This window comes from Neodiprion fabricii, chromosome 3 (assembly GCF_021155785.1).
Source record: "Neodiprion fabricii isolate iyNeoFabr1 chromosome 3, iyNeoFabr1.1, whole genome shotgun sequence".
In the NCBI taxonomy this organism is placed as follows: domain Eukaryota; kingdom Metazoa; phylum Arthropoda; class Insecta; order Hymenoptera; family Diprionidae; genus Neodiprion; species Neodiprion fabricii.
Genome location: NC_060241.1, coordinates 15,852,458 through 15,877,564, shown reverse-complemented (window position 1 = coordinate 15,877,564; position 25,107 = coordinate 15,852,458). Strand labels below are relative to the sequence as shown.

Genomic DNA, 25,107 nt, shown 5'->3' with positions numbered 1-25,107 from the left:
ACAACAGAAATGATTTGTAACTTTAACTTTACAGTGATTTGATTTGGAGATCGAAAGCTATATAGCTGATTGCAAGTGAAATCACTCTGAATACAAAAGCAAGTTGAATAACATTTCTGTTAGTAGATATTTCATTGAAATTTTATCTTTGTTGACGGGAAATATTGTGCCAAAAAGTGTTGACTCTGATAAACGTATCCAGGAGTCGGTGGCAAATAATTTTCACAACTTTGTTAGCGTTTAACTCTTGTTAAGGATAAATTCGCCTGAGTGGCTCACAATCAGTCCATATATAATCAAATAAGGATGGTCCAGGTGACTGTAAAATATATGAAATAAAAAACAATCATGATGTAATTTATGTATGTAGTTGAATGAAACAAACAAGTGATGGCAACATATCACTGCGTTTGTACGTATCGTATGATGTAAGGTGATTCATTGAAAATGGAAATGTTTAGCATACTATTTGATTACAGGTATTGACTTTTTTATCAGTTTTCTTGGTAGGCAGTTAGTGATGTCGAAGTATCGATAGGTTAAGTTCGTGGTTGGCAGTTTCGTGGAAGTTGGTTCATTCTGATGAGGTACGTAGAATGTTAACTTTTGGCACACCTGCGGGCCACATCTTGTTTTGAAACATCATCTTGCCAAAGTGAAATGTCTTTCTGTTCGAACGGATTGATAATAGGATAGAAATGGTTCAAGTGACTGTAAAACATAAGAAATAATAAGCTTTTGAAGAAAAGGTTCCAATCTACTGCTTATCATTTTTCAATCGTATTTCACATGAATCAAGGTCGTTACGTTTAACAGATGTGGAATATTATAGTGTATCAATGTCGACCATGAGATTCGAAGCAGTGGCCAGACTTTGTTTCTGATTGCGTCGTTTGTTATTAATTTGAACCTTCATGTTCATCTACTCTATCAGATTGGTAATTGGGACATATTTTAGGTGATGGTACAAAACATAAAAATCAATACACAAATGAATCGTGCATTTGGTGGAAATGTGAAGGTTGAGTCTGACCTACTCGTTTCCTCATGTTATGCGAATAAATATAATCTGATTTGCAGCATCATGACTTTTCTCTCACCAGCTCTGGTGAGCATTGTTTCGTCAGACTCATGACGAACGAACAACCTTTTCCTGGGCATTTTCTTCCCAGCCATTTGTGAGTGACAAATGTTTCTGATTGATATTCGGGCTGTTTTGCAAATTTGTATCGATTATAGAACATCGCATCTTCGTTGATTCGTTTCTTTATCTACACGATATCTCAGAGTGCAATCACAAAAGCCCTTGATGCAGATGTTGGTGATAATAAGCAATAATCGGCATGAAACTTTTTCACTCTTGCGCCACTCAATCACTGTTTCACTCGGTGTGTTTACGCTTGAGTCACAAATTGATTACGATATTGGATAACATATAAATAAATAATAATTTATTATAAATATTTTTGAGTTCGACAGCGTGATGAGTGTGACAGCTCCAGGGGGCAGCCATTACGGATAAACGGTCAACAGAGCCATCCGGCTGTTATATTATTAACTGCTCTACCCAGCGGCCATTGTTTTCGTTTCTATCTTTATTATCGACCACTTCATAACCTTATGATAATATACCAGCCGAATACGGATACAGATTCATGCCAAAATCAACGAGGGGCAAGATTTCGATGGCAAATATCTGTGTTTCAAACTTGAAGTCAATTGGTATACGTGTTCGATCAGAATCGTGTTCGAAAGGCGATCTGGCGTGGAGAAGAAGAAGAAGAAAGACGTTTTATCCGTCATCTCTGACAGTTAATAAATAAGGAACCATTTAACCGATTTTTATGACACTTCTACCCTAAGGTTATATCGAAATTTAAAAAAATATTCCCGATTTCCTAAAATATAACGACGCAGTGTTCCCAAATCCCAAATCGCTGGACAGAAGTCGAAAAATGAAGTTTCTATTTAAGGAATTATAAGTACTGGGTCAGGTAGAGGGGTATTGCCAGCGTCCCTTTCAATGGTCGGGAAGTGACAGATGTTGCGTTTAGCCGTTGGGATCTCATTCGTAACGGAGCACGGGAGCAGGTAGCGTCGGTCTTGCGCTACGCTCTAAAACTTCGGCTGTGTTAAAAGTGCATTAACTTCGAGTAGAATTCAGCTATTGCAATTCTACAAAATGGAATCTTCTCCTGGAAGTAAGTACATTTTCTATATCGGTACAGTTTTTCATATCAACTCCACACCAAGCAACAAAGAATGTAAACATCTACTGTGCATTCACGTGCCCGCGACGAAAAAAATTTATGTTTACGTAGAGTAAAAGTTAATAATTGTTCATAATTAAGTCACCGGACGGGTTTTATATCATTCTTTAGACTCTTGAGTATTACGTAACCAAAGATTAGCTGCCTACGACTGCCTTTTTCGTTTTGGTGAATTTTTTTATAAATAGACGTGGGGATTGACCTCAGGCTCAGCGGGCGTCGCGACGTCGCGCGGCGCACGGCATGCGGCATGGCACGAAGTCAAGGGATTATTTCCTCCAAATTTGTTGCTGAAAAATGTAGTTTACAATATTATTATTGTATTGTTTACAGCGTTGTAGTATTATTATTAATTCTCTAAAATTATATATTGTTATCTCGTTATTGAATTCTTTTTTTCTAGGTTCGCAGACACACAGTGAAGTTCGCTGCACTCGCGAGGAAATATTTCGCTTAGAAGAAGCGAATTAAGAAGCATTTGAACGACAATGCAATGGAAGCTCATGAAGTCATCGAGAATCGTTTGTCTCAAAAACTATGCTGCTCGTACACGTTATCAAAGACTGAGAAACAAACGATTCGTCAATTATTGCATTCCATGCGAACGAAGTGGCAAAAAGCTAGGAGGACCGAGGCTGTGTTTCTTCCAAAAAATACTGATTGGTTGAGCACATTCGTCGTCTTCGGGAACAATGAGGTCGGGAACTCTATAGAAAAAGAAAAATCACCTGCAGTTCGCGTTCGTGGTCGCCCTACGAAAAGCTTTGAAAACTCGGGCGAACGGACGAAAAGAAGAGAAATCGGAAATATACGTAACCAGTCCAGAAACGAAGAGCTTGCCTTTGCCACTCAGATGAATATTCGAGCTGAAGGAAAATTGGATGCCGCAAAAGTAATGCAAGATGTCACCGTGGGTAGTCCTACTAGTGCTTTAAAATGCAGGCAATCTTTACGTACTGTTTCAGCAGATTGTTATTCCGATGATGCTGCTCTGTCTCTAATGATTGAGTATCATATGTCCAAACATATGTATCAGGGAATACGTTCCGGGGCGCTAGCACTTAACTCGAAAATATATCCATCTTACAAATGTGTGCTGCAGGCCAAAAAAAAAATGTTATCCGCCTAAAGATGATATAACAATAACTGAAAGTAGGGCAGAAGTGAAGCTTCAAGCACTGTTGGATCACACAGCGAGCCGCATATTGTCAGTGCAAGAAGACGTTTTGACTTGCCTCTCATCCGATAAAATTTCTGAAATGAATTTGATTTGGAAATGGGGATGCGACTGGACATCCGGGCAAAGCACTTTTAAACAAAAATTTAGCAATGACGATAGAGGTAAATCGGATGCGATCATTCTTTTTACTTCACTTGTGCCACTGCAGCTCATGTTTGTTGATGAGGTAAACAACAAGACATAATTATTCGGCAAAATCCGCAACCCTCATCCTCTCGATTTTGTAGACCGATAAAAATCGAGTTCTTAAAAGAGACTGCGGAAGGAACGCGAGCTGAAGTAAGCGGTATCCAAGAACAAATAAATCAGCTCCAATCTTTTCATACGATTGTTAATGGAAAAGAAATTAATGTGATCTACAAATTAGCGTTAACAATGGCCGATGGAAAAGTTTGTAACTCAATCACATCTACTACATCTTCTCAACGATGCTATCTTTGCGGCAGTACATCAAAAGAGTTCAACGACATCGACAAGATGTTGAATAAAAAGATAAACAAAGATCATTTACAGTACGGAATATCTTCCCTGCACGCCTGGATTCGGTTTTTTGAGTACCTTTTACATATTTCGTATAAATTAGAAATTGGAAAGTGGTCCTCGAATAAGAAACGCATCGAGGATCGTAAAAAAAATGTACAAAAAGGTTTCCGGGAAAAATTGGGCCTTTTAATTGATCAGCCAAAACAAGGTTTCGGTAGCACAAACGACGGGAATACTGCTCGTCATTTTTTCCAAAATTTTTGCGTTCCTGCATCTATTACGGGACTAGATGAGGACCTAATAAAAAGATTCCACGTAATCTTACAAGTGATATCGTGCGGTTTGAAGTTTGAAGACTACGCTCTTGCTACAGCCCGTTGAATCGTGCTATTATATGATTGGTACCATATGCCCACTATTGTACACAAACTGTTAATTCACGGGGCAAAAATACTACGATTTTCGAAGCTGCCAATAGGACAGATGTCAGAAGAAGCCCAGGAAGCTTGTAATAAATACATAAAATCATTCCGACAAGATTTTTCCAGAAAATGTAGTAGGAAGGACAATATGGAAGATGTTTTCTCGTGGCTTTTGGTTTCGTCCGACCCTCTGATTTCCAGTTTACGTAAGCTGCCAGCAAAGGCAACCAAATCCTTATCACGCGAAGCAGTTGCGTTGTTAAAGTCAGCTAGTGTTCACAATAATGAAGACGTTTTATCTAGTGACTATAGCGATAGTGATGACGATAGTTGTGCTGCGACTACAGATAGCGATTAATTTTCCCAACTTAAAAAATATGTTTGTTTATTAACTGTTTGTATTTAATGTAATTTTTCATTAAATGAGTGAATATACTCGAATTTGTATTGTTTATTTCGATACTTTACCTATCTACTATATCCCACATACATATGTTAGCATGTTCTTCTGTTCTTTCAAAATAGATTCGTGTTCAGCGACCTCGAAAACTCCTGAGTCCCAGATTTCGTGAAGATTAATTAAATTTTGAAGAAAATTTTCCGACATTTTTGGGCCGCCATCTTGTTTTTTGAAAATTTGACTTCAGATTCGGGTTCAGCAACCTCGAAAACCCCCGGGCATCGTATTTTGTAGCGATTACACAATACCTTGTATTTTTGTCCTAAGATTTGGGATTTGGGACCACTGTGCGACGTGCTTATACATAGGAAGATAAGGAACTAGTTAGACTGGGTAAAGATTCTTCGCTAGCTCTGGCCTGTAAGGTAACTTGGCGGCGATTCCCTGCCAGGAATCTTGATTTACTCAGCTTCACGTCGATCGCACGGCTGCAGGAATGTTGCTTCATCCATGATTATTATCATTGGTGCAAATGACATTACTGTGGATTTTGGAAAGCGTTTTTTCTGTTTTTATGACTTCTGACTCAGACGATTCATCCTCAATGGAACCTGATACTTGTAATAAAACGCGAAGCCCAATGAATATTCGCATCGAGTCTTAGCTGCCAATACTATAAACTGTTGAAAACCAAACATCAGCCGAGTTCAGCCCGTAAAGAAATTCAACCAATAGAGTGTGGATGTGTGACACGATTTCCTCACAACGACTGTTTTTTCTCATTCTTTTCTTCATCTGTGCTGTTCTATTTCATTCAAGACAGCACTCTGCAGCCACCTGCAGTTGATTTCAGGTATTGGGTCATCGCAAGGGGTTAATGACTATTGTAATCTGGTGTATATACAGTGAGGGACAAAAGTATTCGTACAGTGGATGAATTTAAATAAAATAAGGAATAATTTTCTTTAATTAGTTTATTTCTTTAAACATTTGCAGTGTTATTTCATGCCTGTTTCATTACACTCACGTAAACGAACACATAGAATCGGACTTATGTTGCGTAGACAAGTCACCATTATGGCAAGGATCTTCACTGTACGTCATATAATTTCATCCCACAGAGAACATTTACCTGCAATGAACGTACCATGGACGTCCATAATGGATACGCAATACCTGTATTAGACATTCATTTTATCCTAAACTATATATAATAGATACCTATTAGAGATCCAAATGTTCATTTTCCATACGTCTTCCGAAACTCTAGTAGATATTGACATAGATCATCATTTGAGATATCATGGATTTCGTGAAGAAGAAATCATTACCTTCAATCGACGTTATTTTTATATCATCCACTCCTGTTTATGTGACATGAAAAATATCAGAAACTGTCATGTGTACATTTTATTCTGCCCCAACAAAAAGTCCAAGGCCTAGGCAACATAGACTAGGCACCCAAAAACGACCAAGTAGGTAAAGATCTAGTGCAGTGCAATTAATCGAGTAATCGACGACTTCGGTTAATCGATTTTCCGATTAATCGAAGCTGCCTTATCATAATTTTGCAGGTCAGACGGTATGTGACTCAGAATCTGTGTATATCCGTCAGAGACTAGTATAGTTCGCAGATGGTTAGATGGAGAAATTCACAGTAATCTTAGTGACCGAATTGCTAGGGTTTTGTATAACTTAGAGCTCTCTTTTGTAGCGAGAAAGAAGAGTTACCATTCGCCGCCTGGTGGTTGTCTATAGTACCTCCATTTATGTGCACAGGTATTAACAGACATCCACTGGATATCCATCACTAGCTTTAAACCAATCGTGGATATTGTGGACATCTGTGATGTGTATTATCCATTACGGATATAGATCTTTTACAGAGCTGTGGATCCTGTATGGACCACTAATAGATACAGTGTTCCGCATGGGATGTAATCCAATGTAATGTCATGTAAACTCTGGAATCTTTTATAATCTTTGCAATCTCTTGTAATCGTTTGTAATCTCTTTGCAATACATATAATCTTCGTGTAATCCTTGCAGTCTTTTGGTAATCTCTTTGTAATCCTTGTAATCTCCTAGCGATCTGTGTAATCTTCGTGTAATCGATGTAATCGCAGTCGGTGTACGCCACCTTTGCATAGTGATTAGCCCCTTGGGTCATCGTGAGGTGATAATCTGTCGAGAGCATTACGGTGGGTTCAAAGACACCGTCGGAGAGCCCATCTGTAAAGTAGACTTCCGTCACGGCATGCTATTCCTGGCATAGTCCCATGTGTAGGCGTCGTTCTCGCCGATAGTGAGTGAGGTCAGACAGGGTCAGTGCCGCTGTACTCCTGCTTCTTTCAACCTTTTATGTAACACGCCTTTTGTTCGCGAAACCTTCACGAACAAAAGCCAACGTCTGCACCACCTTTTTTCCCATGTGCAAGCATTACGATTCTTAAAGGACTGCAAATCTCATAGCCAATGACGAAGAACGTAAATCGCTTAAAATAAGGCGAAAAATTTCATGCAGAATGTCTTGCACAGAAGAGTCGAAGCTAGACCAAATGAAATGTGGATATCTTTTCTGTGCTATTTGATGATGAAACTCATGCCTTGTCGCGTAATTGTATCTTACCAGCCTCAATTCATTTTGCATTTGCATTTTTATTATATTGCGTTGGATGCCAATTGTATTACAAAGACATTCTAATAGGAAATTACTTTTCTAATGGGTTATTTCAGCAGATTTAATTACAATTAGCTTTTATAATTCGTCATTTTGAAAAATTATAACTCACTTTCGCAATTTGTAATTCAAATAAATTCAATTACACATCACTTTGGTAATAAACAATTTAAAAATAATTTAATTACCCATTATGTACTTTCGTAATTCAGATATGAGTACAAAGCAAACTCAAATAAACGTCTTTTTAATTTTTTTCTTATGATATCCATTTCATATAATAACAGGACTCAAATTTATGATTGAATTTTATTCGTATAATATTGTGTAAATCGTTAAAGTAATTGTTAACTAAATGCGTAATTGAATTACGATTACAATTGAAAACCCACAGCATTGATGAGAAACCAATTTTTTCTTTTAAGATACTCTTAATTTTGATTGACATGAGTCAATTTTTCAAGGCAGGAAATATTCCAAAATACTGAAAGGCACACATTTTTTTGAGTTATTGCGGTGATGAAACCCTTGCGGAATGGGCTATTTTCGTAAAGTTCTGTTACGGAAATCAAGGGCTTCAAAGTTTTCCAATCAATAATTTTTGGCGTTTAGAGTTACTATATGCGGTTCCATTATAACATAGGAAATGAAACTTCTAACTTTCTGACGGAAACCGCAAGCTGAATACGGAGAAAGCAGGTAATAAATGCGATTTTCACGCCTGTGATTAAAGGAGCTTAAACATATTTGCTGTGAGCTTTACTGATTCGGGAATATTCACTGAAAACGAATTCTTATATCTTTCAATGGTCAGCAACTGCCGCAATATAAAACCATTCATATGCAAATACTAGGCTAATCAGACGCCTTATCAATTACCCGACGGTTAAAAAATGGGTTGGAACCGGGAACCCAAATATCAAACATAAACAATCAATTTTTCGAAAATATGGCTTCACCAATATAAACCTTTATTATGGCCGTCGATTTGTTACTAAATGTAAAATGTTATAACTATCGTAACCATTTTACTTTACTATTATTATTTGAAATCGATTTCACAATTTCTTAGAACTTATGAATGATAGCTAGAATTTAATTAGGGGAAGTGATGCAATTCAAATAAAATTACACATGCTTTCAAAAAGACGCCTCGAATTTCATTTTAAAAAAGTCAGTATAAGAACATCAAAATAATTAGAGAAACGTTGAAGAAATTTTCTTAAAATAAAACGAACAACACAGATTTGCGTTTCTTTTTTTTCTGAAAGATCGTTCACTGTGTGAATTTTAAAGTTCATTCAGTGTTATTATTCGTGAAAGCAGTCCTGAATGTAATACAAAATGACATTCATATGATATACTCCACGTCACATTCAGCAGATTCAACTTATACTGTGTAAATGGCAAATAGGTGCAAACTACGAGTTAAATGAAATATAACTACCTGATATAAACGTAGTTTTTCGAAATTAGCTCTAGTTATTTATTTTGTCGACATTTTCATACATGACTTAAAAAAGTAATATTTAGATGGAAAATTCGATATTTCACTAATATCTTAGGTTTATCAAAAAAATACTGCACAGCTCATCAAACAATATTTTTATTTTGTTGCCCTAATTTTTCCATGTTTGAGGATACAGAATTAGAAATAAAATAAAATAAAATCAGGATTATATTAGAAACCATCCCCCTCCCTTTCAATACTACAATAATATAAAAACTAGCGCTGATCTAATATAAAGTGAACTTTCAGACTCATATTACACGATAAGTTTTTACAGTTGCTTAACATTTCTTGGGGAACATTTTTATAATTAGCATCTTTTACATTGCCTAAAAATTTGGAAACAACGGTCCGTAGGGAATTCCAGGCATTTTTTTCTGAACTTGTCATAACATTCTCAAAGTCTGCATCTTCATACGAACGAAGTAAACATGAATTTACTAAATTACTCCTGTGGAACTGATAAAAATAATTTATTTTAATAGAGTTATTCCGGGGAAAGTATCTCTCCAAAATCTAGATATATATCATGTACAAGTATTCAGAAAACTTTTTCATCGGAGACCTGTCATTGATAGAGAAATATGAATGAAAAATATAGATCGTCGAAACGACATACATAATAACAATATCACAAACCAATACCGAGAATTTCGAAAATCAGGATGGCATAATTATATAATTTATGGAATATAAGCCATAAATATTGAGTGGCTGATGAAAAATAAACAAGACAAGATGATTCATGTCAGGTTAACTAACGTGTACGTTGATTTGTTTTGATTGAGGTGCTATTGATCATATTTTTGGCAGCGAATTTGATGACTCAAAGGAGCGTTTTCATTCTTTTCTAAATTCTTCTTCTTCCTCCCCAACAGACCTTTTGGCAGCTAGTTTATGACGGTCAATTTTGATCGAATCTAACCTCAGAATACCGCGGGGATAATGACTTGTTGGATGACGTGTTGACACGTCAATTTTGAGGTTAGATTCGACGGTCATGGGTTATGTTATGTTTATTGAGATTGAGTTTGTTTCACGCTCGGCCGACTATGGCGCTGTAGGTTTCTCTGTGTTGCCAACATAACTGTCTAATGCAAAAAATTAGCCGTCTCAGATTCATTGTCCCCAAGTGTACCACGTGATGCGTGCAATGGTTATAAGTGCCTATAGATGCCAGCACATCACTTGTCAGGCTGAACAATACAATGATACATTATTCTCAACAGAATTCATTGGTCTTTCAACTTAAAAAACCTGCTTATTAATTTTTACAATTTGTATTAAATCTCTTGTAAAAAAATGAATTCGCCAGTACATTCCGAAAAGGAAAGAGAAGATGAAGAATTTGAGATTCTTAAAGAGTAATTCAAATAATTCAAAATATTCCCGAAACTTCGATTCGACTTCTGAATTGAATTTCACTCTTCGATTCGATGCGATCACTATTCGCACATTGGTAATTTGTACTTATACTTAACATGTTGGGTTCTGACCGCATTAGGGGCACCCGTATTTGGCGAAAACACGAAAACCGATGAGAACCGTATGATACGTCGGTAACACATGCACTGGCAGCTGATGCACGATTTTACCGACCAATTTCTCAACAGGTTAGACAGTTCTCGTTCGATTTCGTGTTTGAGCTCAGTACGCGTGACCCTGAATCGGCCAGAATACAGCACGTCAAGTGTACCTATACTTTCTCAATAAAGTTGTCCGGTATGTCTTAAGGAGGTCGTCTAGTGAAAAGGCTGGTTTTTATAGGTTTTTCGGGTATTTTTTTTTAAGACAAACATTGAACTAAAATTTCTCATAATTTTCGCAATATATTTATTGACATTTGAACAAACTTGCTGAATTTCGGAGACCAAATATTGAATATAACCTAATGTATACTGCCCGATAAGAATGTAAGTCAAAAAAAGTGTAGACATGACATCTCAAAAAGCACTCGAGCGATTCAGCTGAAATTTTTATAGCATCTTTATTATACTTATACCTATCGTATGAACCGAGATATTCGTGATTGCTTTGGTAGTTTTTGTTTCACGAGCTAAACAAATGGGAAAAAGATGTAAATTTCAAATTTTTTTTCGTAAAACAAAAACTACCAACGCAATCATGATTATCCTAGTTCACGCAATGGGTATAGGCATAATAAAAAAGCCGTAAAATTTGAGCAGGATCGGTCTAGTGCTTTTTGAGATATCATGTCTGTACTTTTATTTACTCACATTTTTATCAGGCAGTATTACATTAGGTTGTATTCAATATTTCGTCTCCGAAAAATGTACAAAGTTTGTTTAAGTGTTAATAAATATAACGTAAAAATTATGAGAAATCTTATTTCAATGTTTTATCTTTAAAAAAAAAATATCCAACAACCCTTTAAAGAAACAGCCTTCACACTAGACGACTCCTTCAACCTTGACTGAACAAACAATTTCGAAATCATCAGATACTCCGTAAGTTGTCTGGGGTTTCTTAATCTTGATTGGATGAACAATTTCGAAAACACCAAATATTCCGTAAATTTTTTATTCACCTTTTGGAAAACACCCATCGTCCAAAAACGACAATATATCAATATCACGCGTTACATCGCTCATTCGTAACACTTAACAATTGATAAATATTCGTTATCTGTTTTCAGTGCCCCGCCTGCCCAGGAATGCAAACCAGAACCAAGAACGGGGCGGGGTCCTGGAGGACGACCAGCTCCGTTACTGCGGTCCAGGACTCTACCGGCGATCGTTGCTCCGGGGCTCAATATTCTACAGGCTCAAATCGACGCACGTTATCATGGTACGGTGATGCATGAGTGAACAACTGTCGGAGGGATTTTCGGGAGCTTCTTAGGTTCCAGTGTGTTTACCTTGTCTTCTATTTCCAAGCCAGCCCAAACCTAACGTCTCGCTGTTTTCGAGAAAAAAATAAACAGAGAATTGATACTTATTTATAGGAAAGCTAACTGTCTGTCAGGTGCAGTGTTGGGCATTTTTTTCCCAAACTAATCAAATTTTATTTATAAACTACAATCAAATGATAACAAACTATAATAAAAAAAAAATATGCCACTCCAGTTACAATTGTAATTTACCGGTAATATATTAATTACAGTTGTAATTGATAATTGGAAAACTAAAATTGAATACGAAACTGAGATCGTTTGTTCTGGCAATTGCAAATTGCAAACCTAATTGGTAATATGCAATTAGTTAATCAAATTATCAACTAGTATAGTTTGCCCAAGAAAGTGTCAGAAAGAAAAGAACTTAAGTAACAACGATTCAAAATCAGTTACTAACAATAAGTCAAGTTTTGATAAGTTTTATGAGAAAACTGTTCAATTGGTGAATAAAAGGGAAATTGAATAACTAATAATCTGAGCTGGGTTAGACTCTCAAGTGCTTTTTGTTCATGCTAAATGCTTGTAGTTTGTCCAATTACGATGAATAACAGTTCATTTAGTTCGCCAATGACATCCACGAAAATCATCTGATATCGATATTTGATAACATGAATTTCTTTTGAACCTAAGCCTGAATCTATTAAACGAATCTTCTATTGATTTTACACAACTTGTATTTTCAAGTAAATTGAAGTGATCAAAAGGAATCGAAGTTCCAGTGAATTCAGACCATTCATTCACAAACAATATGAGCTATGATTTATTAAAATTGGATGTACGTACAAAATATGGTATGAATTTGTCACTTAATAAAAAGAGGGAATATTGTTGTATTTCAAAAGCTTCTGACAAATGACCGCCTTCCGTGCAAATCCGTTGGTTTATCTTGTCTCTCCGAATTGCGGGTGCATTGTTTCGACCGAATTCATCTTGATCCACTTGAGCTGTACTTGTTCAGTGTTTAATTCCTACTTACTTGGATTGAAAATTATTTCTACCAGACTGTACAACTGGAACATCCTTAATTACATATTTGAAAATGAGCGGAGCAAAAAACGAGTTGAAAAAGCTTCTCGCCTTCCACATCCTGATCAGACACGTCACCTTGCCTGACATTCAATATCCCACCCAGCCCAGCCTTTTCACTTCCAGACGCAGCTCAGGCAAGTCGTCGAGAGTGGCGCCCGAATGTCACGTTGTGTGTCTCGATTGACGACGGGTGAACGTCCTCCTGCGGGGGTGATTTTCTCGGACGTTGGCTTGGCCGTCCGGCGACGGAACGTTGATCACGTATTCAATGCCTGGCACATTCAATTTGACGATTTGCTAAAGCAGGAAACAAGTTACATACCTATACAATACGCGAACGTGAACAAATTGTTGGTTCCGGTAGAGCCAACCCCCGTTGTTTTTTACTTCTCGTCACCTATGGTGATAAGCAGAGACCGGATTATATGCAGCATAAAAAGCTTGAAACATGCATGAAAAGTGTCAGAATATGCCATATTGAACAATTAAAAAATAGATTTTTTTTTTTTAACTTCAAATCAGCATGAAATCAGTAAGTAAACTCGATAATCAACAATTACTTAATATTTTGTTACTTTTGTCGACGTAAACAATCAGGTACTGTTCCAAATGTTCGGTAGTAAGATTGCGTCTTCGATAACTCAAAATATTTTTGTAAATGGAAAAGGACCGTTCCACATTCACTGAGGTAAATGGGCAGTATTTGAACTCGTGTGCTGTGTTGTCACTTATTTTTTCTAGCAAAAGTTCACCCGTCCCATTATTAAAACCATTAATTTTACACAAAGTTTCAAGGTTTGAGTTACTGTTCAAAATGTTTTCAAACTGTTCTTTAAGTTTACGCTGAAATACTTCTGGCAATGCGGAGTTTACTTGGCGGATCTTATTCATTAACTGAATAGAATCAGTCAACGCCAAACCTTGAGTTTCAAGCTTTTTAAGACACGCAGGTATGTGCGAAAAATGAGTGCTAATCGCAGCTGTGTATGTATTTTTTTTTTTTTATATTAGAATCGTTAAATGCTTTGCAAATATAGCGAAATATGCATCATCGCTAGATTTTACGCGAAATATGTAATAACCAGTAAAAATGGGCTATTAATATGCAAATGCATATAATCCGGTCTATGGGGATAAGGGTGTTCCTTAGGGGGATCCGTTATACAGCTTCTTTAACAAAAATTGACATGGCTCAAAGTCGACCTGCTCCTTAAACAAGGTTCATTTCACATAAAAAAAATGTTTGCAAGCTAAATTTACGCTCAAAGGATTGTTTCACACCAATGGCCGAAATCGATATCCTTTTGATGCCGTATCCATATCATATCCTTCGATAAGCCATTTCTCGTCGTTTGAACGCAGAGTTTCGAAAACAAAAATGATGCGAGTGTTTATTCTAAATTATTCAAATTTTCAACAAAAAATTTTCACTAGATTGAAAATTGACTTTATCAATTCAAATAACATGATTTTACGCAGTTTCCGGTTAACTTTTGGAGGCTTATGCCTCCCTAAATTTTCCTCAGATCAACCCATAAATTTAGTCGCGTCGTACTCGAAGAGAATGTAAACAAGAAAAAATTTTTGTTAAAAGAACCTATGACTAGGCTTTTTGCATGAATAATTTATTTCTCTAGAACAAAACTTTCATAGATCCTAATATTTTCGTAAGAATTTTCTAGTGCATACATATAAAGACGGCAAAATTAAATAAAGAGTTGAGCGAAAATTTGTGATGGTCGGTGCTATAAAAATCTTTTCTTTAATTCTTGAAAGTATTTAAACATTTCCTCGGTTTCGCAACAATTACCGTCTATAAACTGAACTCAACGACACCCTCTTGTTCGTCTTTATTTTACGACATCTGCAATAGCCAATAAGCCACACGTATAATACTATTTCTTTGCTGAAACAAGATCCAAACAGTAGTTTGTTGCCGTAAAAAACCCACCCGAAGTACAGAATTTCTAGCTCAAGTCTTAATGGTTGCCTCAGAATACGTGACTTTGTTACATTCTATTAACACGTAAAAAGACATAAATTTCTTCCAGTTTCTTCAGAGAATTTCCCAAGATAATCACGAGTACCTACCGTCTCTTATACGGACATAATTGTGTGGACGATTTAATCAACTGCAAAACTGCTGATCGTTTTTTTTACGTCAGGGCAGCGAGGAACCAAATACTAGCAAAATTTGACTTTTTGGATCCTTTGGTCGTAATGGCGAACCGAAGCCGACCTTTTAAAGTTGACGAAAACGAACTTTTTATTATTCATATTAAAACGAAATCGATCGAACTGTCAAATCTTGGTAGGACGTGAAATGAGTTCACGTTTTGATACTTCACGTTTAAACGGGAAGAGTAACATGGGATTAAGAACCTTTTAGAGTTGAGCGAAGAATTCTATACTACGGAAGAAATTTTAGTTTAGCAAAAATTAGACACGGACTAACAGAAAATAGGGGAAAAAAAGGTCTACACATATTGCAATAATGTGAAACAGTCTAGCGAACAGCCGCTGTTGTATATTTTCTGAAGCACGAAGCCAAGCGATCGTTAATCATCGCTGACAAGTATCGTAAAAATGATCCCCATGCCACCGTGGACGATCATTTATTTCGCCTTGATATTGCGATTGATAGAATTTCCGAGGGTGAAGCTCTACATTTCTTTCTTACTATCGCAGCCGCTGCCTCGGGAGGCGTATTCGCTACGTCGGCTGACCCTGTTTCCGGAAAACGTGGAAGCACAACGTCGCACTACGCCAAACTCTTGACCCCCAGGATCTCCTTCACGGACGACAGTATAGGTGAGTAGCCGAACGCCTGCCAGGCTCTTGATCTCATACATTTGCGTAGGAAGGGAGTAATCAGGGATGAGTGTGAACTCGAGTATTTGGAATCAGTGTTGTGGTAAAGTTGACAAAAAAAAAAAAAAGAAAAGTTTTTCACGTTATATCAAGATGAGGAGGTTTAGAGTGGTTCGTTAGCCGAAACCAAATGTGTTTCAAAAATTTTATTACGAGACCGTCCATACATCGAGTAATTTTCAAATGAATATATTCGTAACCTGTGACGAGCTCTTCAAACGAACAAAAATAGAAAATATTTGAATTACAAACAAAAGCTTATCTTAAATATAATAGCTTAAATCGTTTCAAAATGGTTGAGACTCTGGTTATAAAGTCGTTCAATTTCACTTAATGATGGCTCATTTTATTTAAAAGAGTATTTCAAGCAAATTTACTGAATCTCTTTTTTCACGATTTGGCATCGTTAAGCATTTAATTGTACGACCTTCCATCGATATTAATTATGATATTTAATTTAGTAATAAAAAGAAGAAAATCTGTTGAAAGTGATTGTGGAAAATAGTCTTTCGAATGCCATTGTTAAGTAAAATCAATAGAATTTACTTGCTGTGAACCATTTTGAAGCTGTTTGAAACGAAGTCTTGATATCTGAGTTTTTGTTTATGGTCCCAATGTTTTCTATTTTTTCTTTTTAAATAGATCTTCACGCGTTATGGATATAAAAATTTAATAAAAACTTAATGTATATACTATCTAGTAATAAAATTTGTAAAAAGTATCGACTTTCGGTCAACCAACCTCCTCAAAGTGCTATAGGTACAAAATATCTTGGAAACGCCTTGAGGTATGCAAAAACTCTTCAACGGAGAAATAAATGGTTTAAATAAGATTATTCAAATTGCGATGGCGAACAATCCCGTGAGAACTCCATTCTACAGGGTTTGGTATTAGCAACGCGAAATTTTCCGTACTTTAAGAAAATAAGGTAGAAAAAATTCCTCCAAGTCCGCAAATTCTGGAAGAAATGCCATCCTTGTTTTGAACCAACAACGTAAATTTCACGATTTCTTATCGATGTTCTTCCATGTAGACATTTCTTGATATCCCATGTGTAGAATTGTGACCATAACTAATATTCTTATTACTATTATAGAATAACATAATCTGTACAAGGTATTGTGAGTTTTAGCAAATTATTTAATCTGCAGGTGCAAATATTAGAACGCTCGTGATTTTATGAAAATTTAAATTGGTCACTCGGAAAAATCGAAAGCTGATTAATTTGGTTCTTCTTGTGCTAATTAATTTAGGTAACGCTGACACATATATATGAAAGCCTGCATGCAAATTGTTGTTCTAGTGAATTTAGAGCGTATTAAATGGATATCAGTTTTCTCAAAACATGGAATCGTGACACTGCGATTATTTCAGTGCACTTGATCGGGTTGACCTGGTTAAAATTACCGATCGAATATCTCCGTAACGATGCATCCAAATTGTTTGCCCTGCGTTCTTGGACGTATCTTGAGGAATAGATTTCCATGAATGTATAAAATAAATGAAAATCAACGAATTTCACGTCGTGTAAATCGTAAAATGAGCGCGTCACTTATGTCGATTAAAATCTGAGCCTAATTATAATTATAGCTTGAGCATTTATCAAAAACATCAGAACGCGATTCTACATGCAATTCGATTTCGATTGATTTTATGCTTCCATCGGAATCTATTCCTCAAGAAACATCCAAGGACGTAGGGACAAACGATTCAGATGCTATATTCGAAAATGTTCTGGGGATCGGTAATTTCGACCAGGGCACCCCTAAGAAAGAATGAACCTCACCGTTTGAAAGAAAAGTTTTCGGTAATGTTATTTACACCAATAATAGTGAAGGCGATTAAAACAACGTCCTTACTATGTACCAGAAATGAATGTGATTGTCAGCAAATTCTTACAAGGTAAGTTATCGATAATTTAAGAAAAAGTCTTTTAATTATTAATCATGCATAAAATTATAATAAAAAGGTCTTATAATTGTAATTATAGAGTGTCAAAAATAATGAAATTTTGGTGTTTTTTTATCCGATTCTGATGTTTTTGGGATTATTTTTTTCACTAAAGAGATCTCCAAAAACCGCTTGAAAAAACGGTTCAGAGAGGATTTTCATCAGCAGTCACATTTGTGCGTTTTAACCGTATACTATATATGATGTAAAAAGTATCGATTTTTTTTTTTTTTCAACAATTTGTGGGGATCTGATCAACAAGCAAACTAATCTCAAAATATCAGAATCGGATCAAAATCGCTAACGTTCCAATTCCTAGAAAACTTTTTCTCAAATTACTGACAACGATATCTTGGCTGGTGTTATCCATTTGAAATTTCTCGGATTAATGTCTGTCCCACATAGCAGGGGATGATTTTTAATCCGTGTCCACCATTATTGGTGCAAATAGTTTTCGGCGAGAGATTTTTCAACCTATTTTTTTTTCTCTCTTTGTAACGTTCGATTCAGGCGACGGAGCGAATTTACCCTTAAGAACCATGAGTTTTGGAAGATTGCCTAGTACGTGCCAATTAGGAAATTGTATACCTACTCTCAAAGGCTGTTAATTATAGTGAAGCAAACTGAAGGGGGGATTCGCGTGGATTAACGGGTGACGATAATTGTCGAATTATGAACATCGTAATGAAGGATTGTGGAGCAGAGATAAGTATAACACGACTATACGGTATAAGACGCGACGCTAACTCATGACACAAGATTCCCAACATAATATACAAGTTACACGCCCGAGTAGCTAGGTCAACAAATTACTAATAATTTGTTTACTGTAGAGATTGGATCCTCGGTTTTCCGCCGCTTCGGGCAACCTATTGCGAGGCTGAATGCTCGCGGTTGAAGGTTATCCAAGGTTTGTTAGCGCTCAAGATGTGCCTACGTCGATGCCGGGGGTGGTTAATTTCCATCCCCCGAAAATTAATCCCGTGTCGCTTTAGACCTGGCTGCAACCCCTATCAAACCTCTTGGACCATCTTTTCGCCACTTTGCGAATCTATGTATCCCGGCCACGAATTGTTGAAATATATCCGCAAAATCTAATCGGACTGCTTCGATCTCGCGAACGGCTAATTCCCGGCTCCTTGAAACGCGCTTCACTGTTTCAAAGAGAGCAATTCCAACTCGCATGGTATAATGACCGTCCGCGTGCTTCAGGCCTTCAGACGCACATCCTAGGCTTCAATCCTTAATCCCTTTGTCGGTCGCCATTACAGTTTGCCAAAGCTGTTGGCGCGTCGATGACTGATTACGGAAACCCGTGAAGCTGATTTTTAAATAATCCGCAAACTCATCAATAGTCGCTATTTAACTTTATTTTATTTTTTTTATTCAATATACTCTCGGTCCTGTAGATTTGTGAGTATCAATGGTTGATGGCGTTTTTTAGGCTTCAGGTGCTCTAATTTCCATCAAATTCCAATGGCAAATAAGAGCAAGACATTGGTGAGTGACTTTTCGAATAAATTCAATCACTTCGTTACTGCCGTAAGGATTTCGAAGCATCGTTGGTCCGGTTGAATTTTTCTTTTTGGAAGTCATTCAGTTGAGACGTCGTGGAATTTTTGTTTTCGACGAGAGAATTTTTTCAATTTCATTTATTTCCTGGAATATCTTAAAAAAACAAAAAGTGTCGGGCTTTTTTATTTGCTAATAACACAGATACAGGAATTTAAAAAAAATTATCGTCGTTGAAACGAAAAGGGCATGTCTTCTGAAAGAAATGATTCCAAAATGCTCAATCGGACCAACGCTTCTCCGAAATCCATACGATGAGTGACTTGTTTGAAAAATGACTTTTCTATTCACCAATGTCTTGATGTCACTTGTAATTGAAGTCTTATGTAAATTACAGATTATGAAGCTCAAACAATCGACATCAACCATGAAATTTTACAAACCCCCGTGATCAAGGTTGTGTAAGAAAAATATTCACATGAGTTTTGTGGATATTAAAAAAAATCAGCTCTCCTGGCCTCCTAAACACACCCGATGTTTCAAATTCCATTTCATGCTGCGGAACGAATTAAACTCACCAGACGAACATCGTGTCTGCTGGCAGTGAGACGCGAAAAAAATTCACGTTGGGATTAACTGAAAACAGTTTTAGGGATTTGAAGCTGGGCTAATGGGTGACATGCCGGTGAGAGTGAGACTCTGACGAGGGTTCGACGGTGCAGAATCGTTCAGACTAGGGTATTCCTCGTTTGACAGTCTGCTAACGATGGTCGGTCTTTTTTTTTTTTTTTTGCCTTTTTATGGTTATCGGGTTCCGCAGGTTACCCCTGTACAACGTCAGAATTTTTTACGATGATCGGTTGCTAAACACTGATGGAGCAATTACGAAGGCTTTTGCAACTTCTGAAGTGAGAGCTGCAACGATATATTTGAAACCCACTCGAACGTGTCTTTCGCTCACACCATTACAAAGAATTGATCAAACCTCTGATGTGATGAGAATTCAAAAGTTTATTCGATTTTTTGTGTCGATGTGCCTCGTAATTTTGTGTAACATTTGCTACGCATAGGCGCCGACTTTCACGAAAGTTAGGGTTTGCTTTGTGGTACCTAAGCAGTTAAGCGGTAGTTGGTCGTGAAAGTGGTGGAGTTTCACTTCAAAAACCTAGCCCATTTCGAAAACAAGAATCTTATAAATGGGTAGCTGATATCTCACGTTAAAAACAAACGTAGTAATGAAAAAATGCGAAAAGTTTACGAAGTCCGATTACCCGCCAACTTTTTTTGTAGCAGAACTTTCAGAGCCACTTATTCGGACTATTTGAGGATAAGCAAAAATAACTACACGCACAGACATTGATCGTATTTATACTTATAATTCAGAAGTTTCGGGAACTGCAGAAGAGTCCCTAAAAAGTGTCAGCAGCTGCTCAGACGATCAAGCAAGCTCATACAAAGTACCTGCGGGTAAAAAGGCCTAGCAAAGGGATATTTCAAATAAAATAAAAAATATCCAATTTAATCAACGGGTCTTGATAATACTCAATATTCAAGTACAGTTTTTATAAGATATAAACGAAAAATGGTAAATTGTATCATAAACAAAAACGAAATTAAACATTTTTAAAAACTTTGCCAGTAGGCCTTATTTCACTATGGTAGAATAATAAGGCCTATAGCTTTAACATACTTAAGTAATCAAACTGTACGTAATATGTCTGGTATCTGAGATCAATAATCACACGAATGTAGCAATTAGATTTAAAATTCTCAAAAAAAATAATTGTCAAGTACATGAAATAAGGGTAGAATTTCCTGACATATCGCTCGCCGCTATTTAGTTTGTAAATTTGCGAGAAAAACATAAATTTTGAAAAAAAAAATCAATTTCTGAAACAAGTCCAAAACACCTCGAAATCATTCGAAAAGTGTTTCTTCACTCAAATAAAGGCATTTCGAGTCAACATTTTCATTTTAAAGTGAACGGGTTAATTGCTCGGACAGTTGACACCAGGTCGTTTTCCGACCACAACGCTCGTTTAGAAGGCATCGAGATCGAGGCGTCAAGAATGACGATCAATCGATTAGTAATAAGCATGCATACTAGTTATTTACATTCGTAATATCTTGAAAACAATGTCAAATGCATCATAAAAATAAAAACTGTGATATACGAAGTAAGAGGATAATAAAGCTTATAGTTAAATTTAGTACCCCTTGAGTGTAGGGCAAAAATGAGATTTTCGAGCATTTTTGGGGTAGCTAAATCCAAATCTGAATTGAGATTTTCAAAATTCGAAATGGCGGATCCAATATGGCGGACGCGAATTCAAAAAAAGTTTTATTCCAACGAAAGTAAGTGCCTCGAAGTTTCCAAGGCTGCTGAATCTGAATCTGAAATCAGATTTGTAAAATTCGAAATGGTGTATCCAATATGGCGAATGAAAAGTTCAAATTTGATCTAATCTGTACACAATATGCTACCCACAGGTTTACGGGGTAGCTGATTACGAATCTAAGATCAGATATCCAAAATTCAAGATTGCGCATCCAATATGGCGGACCAAAAGTTTTTCAACTGGATTCAATCAAATTTGAGCTCTTTGTCAGCCAAATGGATTCGCCATCTTGAATTTTCAAAATCTGATTTCAGATTCGTAACCAGCGATCCCGGAAACCCGTGGGCAAAATTTTTTGACCGGATTTGATGAAATTTGAACTTCTCGTCCGCCATATTGAATCCACCATTTTAAATTTTCCAAATCTGATTTCAGATTCAGATTCAGCGACCTGAAAAACTTCAAAATATTGACATTAGTCGGAATAAAACTAGTTTTAGAATTTGCTTCTGTTATATTAGATCTGGCATTTTGAATTTCGGAAATCCGATTTCAGATTCAGATTCAGCGACCTCAAAACTCTGACATACTCACTTTTGTCGAAATCAAACTATTTTTTCGAATTAGCGTCCGCGATATTGGATCCGCCATCTTGAATTTTAGAAATCCGATTCCAGATTCGGATTCAGCGACGTCGAAAACGTTGATTTACCAAACCACGGTCAAATCGATGCAGGATAAACAGTATTTTTTTCAAATGCCCACATGTGTCATGACACAAAAGTGGCACGACTTTTTTCTGCCCACATGTGTGTCACTGACACTCAAGGGGTTAATAACCACCGACCACGTATTTTGGAAAAAAAAAACGAAAAATATTTGGACCACGATACGTTATTCAAATATTTAAGATCATCGAAGCATGAGTTAGTAAAGATACAGACTACGATTTTAGATAGCTAAGTGTAATATTACAAAAAATACTCACAATTTATTTGGTCCAATTTTTATCATTGGTACTGCGCGGCCGCGTCTTACGATGAATGATGTAACACTGTTAACGGGAACCTTTGGTCGGCCATTGTAATCTTTTTTTATCCTTAATGACCCCTCTATTCTTCATGATGTCTATACAATTCTGGAATTACTTATAACCTTAATAATAATGTTAATCATTGTAATCATCTCGATTTCAGGATCTCACCTTTATAATGCTTGTAATTTTTTTTTCACCCTTGTAATCTTTTGTAACCCCTTTGAACTCTGCATATTATACAAATTTAATTGTATGCATGTCAACTTGTTGTAACCTTAGCAACCAACGTGTTATCCGTGCAATTTTTGTATTCTGTGTTATATTCGTAATCATTTTGTAATTTGTGCAACGTCACTGTAATCTTTCCAATCTCTTTGTAATTCCTGTAATCTTTGTAATTCATCTGTAAATGTAATTGGAGTACGTCATTTTTACACGGTAACGCACCCCTCGGGAAAATCATGCCTACAGAAAGTTTGAGTATTCTCAGAGAAATTTTGTTGCTTTTTTGACAAAACCAAATTGTAGATGCAATTTATAAAGGTTTTTTTCCAACATATCTGTTAGGTAGTGAACATTACCTAAAGAAAACTGTATCGTAATCAACATTACTCAACAGTTCGCCTCAGCGCACGAAAGCGAACTCCTCGTGTAGGTGTTACAAAAATTGCATTGTGCACCAAGGGAGGAAAGTAGATTTTCGCTCATGAACGCGGAGCTTGCTGTCCGACCTGATTGCGCTTTCGAAGTGTATCTTCCTACGCCCGCGATACATCGAGGTAAAGCAGTTGATGACGGCAGTAAACTCTGCCAAGAGATCTGAACCTTCCGCCAGTGGTGCACACGAAATTTTTCCTGTACAATCACGGCTGCCGACCTTGCGTCTTACGTAGTGAAAGATCTCGTCGATCATGTCGGTGTGCGGCAGTTTAGTACAGGCGAATAAGGCATGTAATCGACTGACTCCTATTCTTTTCGAGAACAGGTTCGCCGATTTTTTCGTAGGTAGATTTGACCTCAACCAATGAGCCCTTGATTTTGCCGCCATATCAATAACAGCTGATTGTTTGTAAAAATGGTGAAGAAAAAAAATCAAATTTTTATTTTCAATTTTTTTTGCTTTTAATTTTTCGTCTCACAAACAGAAATAACAATATTAAAAAATGTTTTTCGTAAGTGAATAATTTCAGCAATACTCATATTTGTTAAGTAGGAAAAATTTTCTTTCCTTTTTTTGCGACCTTTGTCGATGGAAAAAATTTTTTTTTCAATCGCATTAGTAATCTCCATATCTGTAAGTACTACGAGTCATATTTTTTGACGCTGTAACCCCATTATGTTGGGTTCTATTGGTACCCGAAGTTTTTTCGAAAATCGCTATTTGTTGCCATAATGTACGAGATAATCGAATAATTTTTGGATTGGTTTTTGAAGCACTAATTTCACACGTGACATGTGAGTTTCGAAGGTTTAAATTTATAATTAAGGAAACTGGGTTAAAATTAAAAAAAAAAAATGGCTGGTTTTTTACATTTTGCGGCTAAACTAAGAATTATTTTTTGAATCAAAAACTTTTTTTCATATACACGAGGTTAAGACCTACTACTTTTATATCAAACATTTTTTCCTCTCGTCGATAGAAAAAAAATTGAAAATAAAAATTCGATTTTGTTTTTTCACCATTTTTACAAACAATCAGCTGTTAAATTGATATAGCGGCAAAATCAAGGGCTCATCGGTTGAGGTCAAATCTACCTACGAAAAAATCGGCGAACCTGTTCTCGAAAAGAATAGGAGTCAATGCTTACTCGGCTGGACTAAGTTTATCGAAGTTAGAATTCATGATTGTATCAACTCGCAGCCTCCTCTGATAGACAGTCACTCCGCCCTAGGGAAAAAAGAGTTTCCACACTAGGCAAGTAAAATTTCATTAAGGTCCCTTACTGCAGGGAGGAAAGTTGGCCTTTCCGTGCACGTATAAAAAATTATTACATTTTGTGCACTTGAAATTTATAAACAAAAAAATATATTGTTTCCAAAAATACATGTGTTTGTCTGTATCTTATTGTGAGTGCAGTTGTGGAGAATAGTCTTCTCAACCAGACAGACTATTGTGTAATATAATAAAAATATAAATTTAGTATATTTTCGACTATTTTAGAACAATCTATAATAAAAGTCAATATCGAAGCTTCGGCTTACACTTTGGATAGTTTTTTTTCTTGTATTTTAAAAACATCTTCATAGCTTCCTCAATGTGCAACTATCTCGTAGTAAACTGATTGCGAGTGGAAAAATATTGATTCTCATCTCAATCACCTCCATGAAATTGACCTTCGTGAAAATACATATGCGGTTCAGCCACGACCAGTTCACGACATTTCTATATCATCTTACCAAGGCCCATTAGGGTTGCAGTTAACAAAGCTTATGAAAATTTTATTTAATGTA

The 25,107-nt window shown here is 36.4% G+C and overlaps 1 protein-coding gene across 1 annotated transcript in view; it reads left to right on the top strand.

Annotated features, from left to right (window-relative positions):
- The window catches only part of LOC124177255, a 247,152-nt gene that overhangs the window by 90,612 nt on the left and 131,433 nt on the right, over positions 1-25,107 (top strand). The window contains exons 3-4 of the mRNA XM_046559419.1: positions 11,662-11,813; positions 15,637-15,759. Coding sequence (XP_046415375.1) covers positions 11,662-11,813; positions 15,637-15,759 — 275 coding nt within the window. The remainder of the gene's footprint in view (positions 1-11,661; positions 11,814-15,636; positions 15,760-25,107) is intronic.